Genomic DNA, 10,748 nt, shown 5'->3' on the forward strand with positions numbered 1-10,748 from the left:
AGGCATTGTTCTGCCTAGCAACATAATTGTTTTTTTTCATGTCTGTCCAGAACACATTTTCCCCAGCTTTGTGGCTTGTCAACATGCTCTTTCGTTGGTCTTGCGCTTGAACGACGACAGATGGTAAGATCTGACAATGAGGTAGCATGGCCTTTGTGATAATCTTGATTTATTGTGACTCGTTCAATCAGAAATATCTGTCAATGTATTATTTTTTTAATATTAAAATCCACTGTTTTACGCACTCATCAATTCAAATTTGATCAGGAAAAGTTATCTGCCCTTCAGCACCGCACTTGCTTTAACCTTTGGAAGCCAACTTGCATACGCAGTCCCTTTAACAGTTTCACAGATATGTGAACGTATTTGTAAGTGTTTTCTCTAATCATTAGAGGTGTCGGGAACCTATGGCTCTCGAGCAATATATGGCTATTTTGATGATTGCATCTGGCTCGCCTATAAAACTAAATACGTACATAGTCTCGCTTTTTCGTTGTTCATTTCCTGTTTGGACGGTAGTTTTCATTGGATCATACTGACCTATCACCGGAACAGGTAAACGCCCCCTTTTTAAATCAGCCTGACGATTAAAAAATGATGTTGAATGGACGGAAGGATTCGCCTTTGTGGAGAGAAAAAGTTCAGCCGTGATTCTAATTTGCAATGAAACAATACCATGAATAAAACAGTTGAATATCAGTGACACTTTGACAAGCTCCATGTTAATTTTAGCATCAATATACGTACTTCTGTGAGAGACAACAGAAAGCAAGCGTGCAAGCCGTGTGCATGCTAGCTAGCAGTAGCTTCGCCTATGGACCCCGCAAATTGACTTACATTCCGATCGTTTGGCTGGATTTTTTTTTTACCAATCACGAGGAACGGACACCGATTTATATTAATGGTGAGTATTCTCACAAAGTTATTTTCAAGAATATATTCCGGCATTTTGTTGCAATCACGTGCGTGCGTGTTTGCGTGCATGTGTGTGTGTGTGGCTCTCACTGAAAAACCTTTCTAAATTTACTTTTATGGTTCACTTAGTCAAAAAGGTTCCCTACCCCTGCTCTAATGTGTTCATCATTATTTTCTACCACTAAGATGATCACAAATTGGACTCCCAGGGCTGATCAACACAAAATACTAGACCGCCAGTGAGACCCTAAAGAGTTTGATGGTTCTCTTTATTTGTATTTCCATTTGGAGAGTTGATTGGGCTGAGGAGGAGGGGAAAAATTCTCCTGGCTGGCTCGCCAATAAAGAGTTTGATGGTTCTCTTTATTTGTAAGTAGGTTCGTTGTCAGATCTCCCAGGCAGGTGACGCGCAGAGCTTGATCGTGGCGTGGAGTCGAGCAAGTCGAGCCGTGATGTCCGTCCGACGCCCGGCGCGAGCCGGGCGCCTGAGCGGGTCTGTGAGTCCGAGATGATTCTGCCCCGTGGTTCGCCCAATCTCTCTGTCCCGCGACAGCTCCTTTTATACAATTTGCAAGCGTGTGCTATGCGTCAGGGTGATACGCACATCAAGGAGATCAAGGAATTGAAAGACATGAGTGTTGAAAAGCGCACTTCAAAATCATACACGCGTGTGACGCAACAACCCCGCTGGATAACAGTTTGAATTGCTCTGCATTACATTTACAGTATGACCACTAGGGCGCACTGTAGATAGTGGTCAATTCTGACTTGTTATGGTTGGACACGAGCATGGACTTTTAAGGCCGTGTCAAGATTTGACAAGACGATACTTTAATAATAAGATATTTAATCTATAAGCATCTTTCAAAACGCTCAAGGAGACTTTACAGTCACAGGATACGTTTGTTTTTCTTGCGGGTGAGCAGCGGAAGCCAGACTCAAACTCAAGTAACAAGTAACATACACGCACGCACTACGAACTCCATTTTCCGTACCGCTTATTCCTCGGGGAGGGTGCTTGAGCCTATGCCAGCCGTCTTCGGGCACTCGGCGGGACACGCCCTGAATTGGTTGCCAAGGCACACAAAGACAAACAACAGTCACTCTCACACCTCAGGATAATTTGGAGTGTTCAATCTGTCTGCCATGCATGTTTTTTTTTTTTTTTTTTTAATGTGGGAGGAAACCGGAGGACCAGGAGAAAACCCACGCGGCCCCGGGGTGAACATGCAAACTCCACACAGGGAGGCCGTAGCGGGATGCGAACCGGTGACCTAACCACTCGACTACTTGGCCGCCCCTAACTCAAACAATAACATTCAAATAAAGTAAATGCACATAGGTCTTAATGTAGCGGTCTGCTAAATTAGCAGTGCACAGTACTCGTGATTCCTGAAACTTTTGATGTAAAAACAACATTATTTTGCACGTGTCCAAAAGACTGGTAAGCAAAAATAACAGCTTTAAATAGTTTTGAGCATATTATGGGGTGTAATGTAAATTTCTCCACTGTGAGACTAATAAAGGCATATCCAATCCAATCCAATCCAATGTAAATAATGCGAACAGTAGAAAAGATGACACAATTATGTTTATTATAGTCAGTTTGCTAGCAGTTAAGTTATGTTGTTATAATTTAACATCAGATACATTGTGTGTGCATCCATGTCCATCAGATCACACTTGGGATGAAGAGATCTGGAACCTCTCACCCAGGAAACATCGCAGCGCAATCCCAAAGTTCAGGAGGTAGACAAAGTTTCAGTCCATTGGTAATATTTGCTTCCTTGCCTTCATTATTTTTGCACAGGTTCTCAGGTCAGTGATGATAAATTGTGTGTGTTTTTAGAATTTATGTTTCCCACTCAATTATCCTCCTTAAAGCTGAAGTCACAAACCAGAGAGAGGTGATCTGAAGGATAGCTGAAGGACGGAAGCCTGTTTGGGCCAATCTCCTTCTCCGACGGCAAGTCTAAGACAGCATCCACACTCAGCGTGTCCTGACTGTACCAAATGTAGTCCAGAGTGGTGCAGCATTCCCCCGTCGGACGAATTTTCCACGTTGTGTATTGTGGCTCGGTCAAACTATCTTGGCTGAGCTTTTTATAAGCCGAGTCCAAGCCAAGTGGAGAAGCCACAAAACGACAGTACACCTCCTCAGTTGGGACTGCGTTGAAATCGCCGCATATAATCAGAGGGATGTGCAAATTGGAGCTCGCCAATGTTGCCGCGGAATGTCTTTGGACCACGTTTTGGACTTGGCGCAGGAGGTCCGACCCTTGGGCACTGCGGAGCCACTCCCAGCCAGCACGGGCCTTCAGATGGGTCACAGCCACGCACACGCACCTTCTCGTGCTTCGGCAACGTAGTATCATCACCAAAGCAACCTGAGAACACAGAATGGCTTGTGAGAGATGCTTCATGGGTTGTTGAGGAAAAACTGAACACCAAGACCTTTGTCGTCATGGTACCAAAAAGAGAATTGTCTTTGGGCCAACAGTACATAGGGCGGTAGATACGATCATTGACTTGCATGTACAGGGCCGGCGCTTCAAAACAAGGCTAATCTAATGAGATACAGTGATACCTCGGTTTATGAACTCTTTGTCTTACGAACTTTTCGGTTTACAAATGTTAAATTTATGACAATTTTACCTTGTCATACAAACTTTTTTCGTACACGGACCTGCCTCAATGAGTAATGTGTCGTGAGCCCGTTCTTCTAACAACAAAATGGCAGCCAACTGTTTTTGTCCTCTATTCCCCACCTTCGGTTGAAGCCACGTGATTGGTCAAGAACGCAGCAGTGAGGGTGGGTGGTTGAAACATTTTCTTTGGGATATTGTGGTGCTTGGAACTGTGTTGACGTGAGCTCAGGAGTTTCACTTGGGGGACAATTGTACTATGTCTCTATCTTTTGGCAATTTTACACCTTTCGAGGGGGTATCAATAAATGGGAGGTAGTTTGTGGCACTTAATTGTGACATCAAGAAGGTTGTAACCACCTGATTGGTTGGAATCATCATGGCAGAGAGCTGTAAACTGACGCAGTCCAAAAACTCGAAGCGCGACTCATCAAAGAAGAGTGCACAGCCATCAGGGCCGTTGTTGCCCTCAACATTCAGGCATGGCGACCAGGGCTTCGGGCAGAACCTGCTGCTATAACCCAGGCGGGCCAGAACTGGATGCAGGGTGTCAAAGTAGTGGTCCACTTCCTGCAGACACAGGATGTGAGGTCGGTAGGTGAGGATTTCATCTAAGATGAGGTACTTCCTTCGGGACCAGCTGAGGGCCTCTGGAGGACACTGCACAAAACTGTCAAGTCCTTCGCCGAGAGCTGATAAGAGAGAGACGTCGAGATTATAAGAGACACTCGAATGAATCATCTGTGCCCACCCAAATGGGTTTAACATCTGAAGTGCAACTGTGAAGCCAGAGAATTTGGGTGAACATGGTTTCCAACAGCAGTCGCTTACCTTGGGCTAGAATGTTCCACTGCATTACCCGGATAGCGCCGCCGTTGCCATTCGAGTGTCGAATGAAAGTCCTGTGCAAGCGTGATGGTTGATCGCCGAGGGCCACCTGGCATTGTCTGAGAACCTGGGTCGGATCAAGGGGACACAATGGGGACCCATTTTGCTCCTGTAAGTCAAACCAAAAACATGTTGTCATTTCCTCTTCAAAGGTTCTGCATATTAAATCTGTCATTTCATTGTTTTCCATGGTTGGAAGACGAGTTGGTCAATCACCTGGCAGAAATCCGGATCCGGGATGGTTTCAGCTGGCTGGTAGGGGTCCAAATGGGTCAGAGGGAGAGGGACACGATTGCTGCTTGTGCCACTGTTGCTGAGGTGAGCTAAGGCGTTGTACAGCCTGGTGGCTCCGCCACCCATTGGGTAACCTGGGTACAACGGCACCAGTGTGATGAAATTGAGCAGTACATGCTCGACACAAGAACATATCCATCCATCTTCCGGATCACTTTATCATCATTAGGGTTGCAGGGGGTGCTGGAGCCTATCCCAGCAATCTTTGGGCACTAGGTAAGGAACACCCTGAATTGGTTGCCAGCCAATCGCAGGGCACACCGAGACAAACAACCACTCACTCTCACACCTAGGGACAATTTAGAGTGTTCAATCAGTCTGCCATGCATGTTTTTGGAATGTGGGAGGAAACCGACGGACCCAGAGAAAACCCACGCGGGCCTGGGGAGAATATGCAAACTCCACACAGGGAGGCCGGACCAGGTCTTGAACTCACGACCTCTGCACTATGAAGCCGGCGTGCTAACCACTCGAGTACCGGGCCACCCTCCAAGAAATGTCACCCAGAAAAAAAAATCTGTAGATGGAAAGACTGTAAATTACCCATAGGTGTAAATTCAGGGTATGAAGCTGGTGATTGGTGAATAATTAGCCCAGAGTTTACATTTCTACTCACCCAGCTCAAACATCAACTTTGAAAAGGACACGCATTCGAGAACATGAATTGATGCACTCATGTTCTTGCTGACATGTTTACTGATGTGTTATTTGACAATTGTCATGACTCACAAGTTAGCTGCTGTGCAGTGGTTGGACTGATAAAACTCTCCACATTGAGTTTACCTTTTAACAGTGTGTGTGTGTGTGTGTGTGTGTGTGTGTGTGTGTGTGTGTGTGTGTGTGTGTGTGTGTGTGTGTGTGTGTGTGTGTGTGTGTGTGTGTGTGTGTGTGTGTGTGTGTGTGTGTGTGCCCTCGAGCACATGCTATCAATTAACCAGCGGATTAAACTTTGACACAGCAACTGTGACAGTGGAAAAATCACTGATCCCGTACTGCACAGGTGTCAAAGTCGAGGCCCCAGGGATAAATCTGAGTCGTCATATCATTTTATTAGGCCCACAAAAGCAAACCAAGCATGTCGAGTTCCATGGTGCTTGCTAAAGTTCCAACCAAAATGTCAAATTGTCATGTATAAACCACAATAATAGTCATTATTATTGACGTCAGATTTGAAAAATGAAAAGTCATTAATTTGCGTTCTGTATGTAATATGTAGAGGGGATGAAACATTCTAATGGCTTCCCCAAATTTGTAATGGTCCTCAAGAGGAAACCGTAACTATAACGTGGTCCGCGGCAAAAAAACTGACTTTGACACCTTTGCCGTACTGTATTATGTATTGTTAATACAGTGATATCTCGGTTTACGAACGTCTTTGCTCATGAACTTTTCACCTTACGAACATTAAATTCGCGAGAATATAATCTTAGCATTCCACACCCGCTTTGTCTGAGTGCATATGTGGTTTGTTATCGAGTGATACTTTTTTGGGACCGAAAAAGACCCTACCACAGTCTCCTGTTCAGCCAAAGAGGACACAAAAGAAAATTGCAGAAGAAGGAGATCATCGAGAAACACGAACAAGGTGTATGTTTGTGTGACTTAGCGTCCCAGTACCAGTATGCTAAGTCAACCAGTGCTACGTGTGGCTAAGGGTATTTCTGTGTTGTCTAAGCAACAGTCTCAGGCAATAGAAGAGGTTGAAAAACTTCTGTTGAATTGGATTAACGAATAGCAGCTCGCAGGGGACTGTGTTAGTGAGGATATTATCACTGAGAAAGCTCGGCAACTTCACTCGGATATCATCAAGAGGCAACTACATTAACGGCCATCACAAAGGTAAATAAAATGACTATTACACAGTTTATTTCTTTAATTACAATAGCACATTTATAAGTAAGGAATCTGCTTAACACATTTATTATACATAAAATAAAGTATATTTTGTGCAGTTTTAAGGCTTATTTAGTAGAAAAGTATATTTTATGCGGACCTGGAAACGGATTATTCTAATTTTTCATGGTTTCCTATGGGAAATTAATGTTTGGAAGACACACTTCGCCTTACACACACTTTCTGGGAACCAATTAAGTTCGTAAGCTGAGGTATCACTGTAGTAGATTGTTCACAAATGAAACTCAAGTATCCACTTGTTTTTGTTGTCAGCCCCTGCCAATTCAACTAAACCAATGTAGGTCACATTGATTCGCACATGTCCTGCCAAAACATGATTTTGTCAATAACCCATCAAACAATTCCTACTGTCTCAGTGACACCCGGAGATTCAATTCAAATTCTCTGATCCAAAGGAAGACGAAGCACCTCATCATTGGCTTGTATTATGAATATGTGAGAGATACATGTATTTTTGTACAAAATAGAATCTGATTGACGCATGCAAACTCTGGTCCTCACATGTGATCAGAGTACCAAAAGTGAGACTCCACGTTGCTGCCACATCTTGGAGCACAAAGTTGAACATATGCAGCCCGCCCCATATGTTCTAATTGTGACGTGCAAACGGCTGTTGCTACTTATTTCAAAACCTCCCATACTGACCCCTTAAACATGGGGATGGAATTACATTAAACCTTTCAGAGACAGCAGTTACTATACAATACATATTGATTTATATAGCGCTTTAACAACAGCTGAAGCTGTAACAAAGCACTTAACATGGACAACTATCCTACACAGGAAATAAAGCAGTCACAAAGATAGTCGACAGAACCAAGCAATAAAACTAAGATCAAGTCTGAATCATGCTGATTCAAATGCCAAAGAGTACAAGTGAGCGGGTGACGTATCATGTTATCAGTTTCCACGGTTTATGAAAGGCTTAAACAACGCTTAAACACAACAACAACAGCAATGAATCGTTCATGTCTTACTCATTGTCTCCATTTCTCTCCTTGACAATGTCCACCGTCTGCTCAAGATTTTTCTATTCGTCGCTCCGTCGGGAAGTAAAGATGAAAGCGCAGAAAGCGATGTGACGTCCGTGAGGTGAGTGTAAGCAGATCTCTCACTTGGCTGCACTTAGTGCAGCCTATAAGCCTTCGGGGGGCGGGAGAGCGATTAGGAAGCTGAGCGACGTCATCCTGACCGTCAAGGAGTCTGTGAGGTCACGCGCCGGTGAGGAAGTGTGTCAGCACACTGCTGCTCTCTCACAACACCCTGACGCAAACACACACACGCATAATGGCACACGACAGCTTGTGTGCCACTTGTCAACACTGTCCTTAAGTAAATATGAACACGGTACAAACCAGCGGTCACCAATATGGTGACCGTGGCCACCGGATAGCCCCCCCAAGGACCATATGAGTAGCCCAAGGCCTGCCTGTACTCTTCAGTAACCAAGAACTAGCTCGCAGTTTCAAAGAAGTAGACAATTACCATTATGAGCAAAAGCTGGCTAACTTCAAAAGTCAAAGTCAGCTTTATTGTCAAATATGCTAATATGCATGACATACAGCACAGATGAAATACTGTCCCCTCGGACCCAGCGTGTAAGGCACTTATAATGACTTTGACAAACATGATAAACAAAAAAACGCCAATAATTTCTCGAAGGTTTTAGCTGTCATAAAGCAACCCTAGTGTAAAGGGCATCTTTGAATCCATGCTTCTCGGGAGGTTGAGCAATGACTTCCGCTGAAGTATGTAGCAATGCCTTTTGGTGACGCTTTCACAAGCGTTATGTCTCACATTGTACTTTTCCAGGACAAGATGACAAGTACAGTATTCCATGGCGACCCAACACCACCAAAATAGAACAGACACACAGACTTCTGCAGAATTGCCCGGGCAGGGTAGACGAATGGAGAAGTCTGACATCACACTAAAAGTGTGGTAGATAGGCAAAGGTGTCTAGTACACAGCTAGTGCCCGTTGTTTGAGTTGACAAAATTAATGAGATCACATGAATGCAATTAGATCAATCACAGCAGATTTGAACTGTAGCGTGAACCAATTCAGATTGGTTGGTTCAGATGGTTAACATTTTGGCTTGAGCTTGTATGAAGGTCAGTCACTTTGGAGCTGTTGCTCCGTGACCCAAAATTTACGGTTATTACCAAGCAGTAAAATTTTTGCAAGGATACCACATTGGGAAATGTGATTTGAAAGAACACTGCATAGTGCACTCTGCTCATTGCTCTTTCATAAATAACCTTTGAGAATGAGCGTATCAGAGCTCCAGCTGGATTGCTAAATTCTGATAAAACAAGCCGGATTTTACAATATGGAATCCTAGTAGGCTTGCGGCAAAATAAGAATTGGACATCGACAGCTAATGTGGTTAATTATGCTCGTACATGTATTTTGCTCTGTCGCCTGGCACTCGATAAAACCACACCAACATAACATCCTCTCACACTTTAGCTTTGATGTACGATAAGAGAGAACGTGACGTTCTCGCGGCCTACGAGTGCTGACTCATGTTTGTGTGTGTGTGTGTGTGTGTGTGTGTGTGTGTGTGTGTGTGTGTGTGTGTGTGTGTGTGTGTGTGTGTGTGTGTGTGTGTGTGTGTGTGTGTGTGTGTGTGTGTGTGTGTGTGTACAGGACTCATGTCTGTACAAAGCGGCAAGTCATCGGCCGCAGGTCATGATACGCTCGTGCAGTGTGTCACTCTGGGCTGAGTGGCCTCCCTGACACACAGCAGATTGGGACTGAGGTTATTTAGGCGCTTCAAGTGCTAAATTGAGAACACACGAGTTGGCTTAGTTTGAATCAAAAGCGAGAGAGACAGAGAGAGCTGCAAACTTTAGCAGGACATTGACATATTGGGAAAGGCCAATTGCCTGATGACATTACAGTGCTGTGCACTTTTTCCTTTCATAACTTTGCTCCTGTGAAATGTACATTTATCAATTTTGAGACTTATAAAGGTAAATCCAATCCAGTGTTAACCAGAATGCAGGTCGTTTTGCATGTCGATTTCACAGTTGTATTATTACGTATTATTATTTTTACTGTTAGTCATAATATCAAAAAGGTTGTGTTATTCTGAGATGTTCCCTGCAGCATTAGTGATTCAAAGCACAACTTTGAAAGACTGCCATCTTAAATTCAGGGGCGTACACAATTACAAACGACACTGAAGTTATTCAACGTTTGGTTTTTTTCCCAGTGTAGGATAAACATCGGTGGATAGTTATACTAAGTAATCTTATTGTGGGTATTTAGTTAACTGTTTATATTTAATTCTATATAAAATTTCTTACCTTGGCAATCAAGCTTTTAGCGCAATCATGATACTCGTTCCGCAGTTTTGTACAGAGATGTATTTACAATGAACATCTGGCTACTTTGGCTGTCGCATAGTGTTGTCGTCATGTATAGCAAATCGTGTGACTGATGAGCCGGAAAAAAACACACAAGAAAAATAGACAAACAACATTGTTGTCGCAGTAAAATTAATTCCACGTTATAAACTAGGCGTGTATTAAAAAAAATAGATGAACAACATTAATTTCGCAGTGAAATGAAATCCACTCTATAGACTAGGCGTTTTACGTTTAAAGCAACAAACCGCTGGTGCCTGGAAATAAATGTAACGACATTCTTGAATAAAATGAAATAAACTGTTACAGTAGCTCTTCGTTTTACATTGTTGTGTTCGAATAATACGCATGTGGGATCAATGAAATATCTAGTGAATCTATAAATTGACTGTTATATTGAGGTCAGCAGACCATGGTCGGCCACCGTACTCTGAGTTTTGCTGACACCTTAATTTTAAACATCAGAAAACCTTTATTCGTCCCACAATGGGGAAAATTTCAAAACATTGAGACGCCATCTTTATAGTTTTTATATTTTCCGTTACTACAACGCGGAGGTACATTTTAAGGAAAAAAATGTTTACCTCACAATGGAGAAATTCGCGATTTACAGCAGCAAAAAATGGAGCTAACAAAGTAGAAACACATGAACATGCACAAAATGAATGTAAAATTGAATTGTACACACCACAGAATGCATCTCATTCGTTCATTCTTG

At 43.3% G+C, this 10,748-nt stretch overlaps 1 protein-coding gene across 2 annotated transcripts; it reads right to left on the reverse strand.

Moving 5' to 3' along the window:
• Nucleotides 1-2,486: 2,486 nt before the first annotated feature.
• Nucleotides 2,487-10,060, reverse strand: noctb (nocturnin b). 2 transcript variants are annotated; one of them, XM_089006722.1, is made up of 5 exons: nt 9,971-10,060; nt 4,665-4,816; nt 4,392-4,557; nt 3,921-4,252; nt 2,487-3,302 (listed from the first exon to the last, which is right to left on the reverse strand). In XM_089006722.1, the coding sequence occupies exons 2-5, from the start codon at nt 4,806-4,808 to the stop codon at nt 2,781-2,783; spliced, it is 1,164 nt and encodes a 387-aa protein (XP_088862848.1). In that variant the 5' UTR covers nt 4,809-4,816; nt 9,971-10,060; the 3' UTR covers nt 2,487-2,780. The 2 variants fall into 2 exon arrangements, with proteins under 2 accessions (XP_088862848.1, XP_088862847.1); XM_089006721.1 differs by lacking the exon at nt 9,971-10,060 and adding an exon at nt 7,634-7,832.
• Nucleotides 10,061-10,748: the final 688 nt, after the last annotated feature.

The sequence above is a fragment of the Hippocampus bargibanti genome, linkage group LG10 (genome assembly GCF_051943395.1).
Source record: "Hippocampus bargibanti isolate YZ-2025 linkage group LG10, ASM5194339v1, whole genome shotgun sequence".
Lineage (NCBI taxonomy): Eukaryota > Metazoa > Chordata > Actinopteri > Syngnathiformes > Syngnathidae > Hippocampus > Hippocampus bargibanti.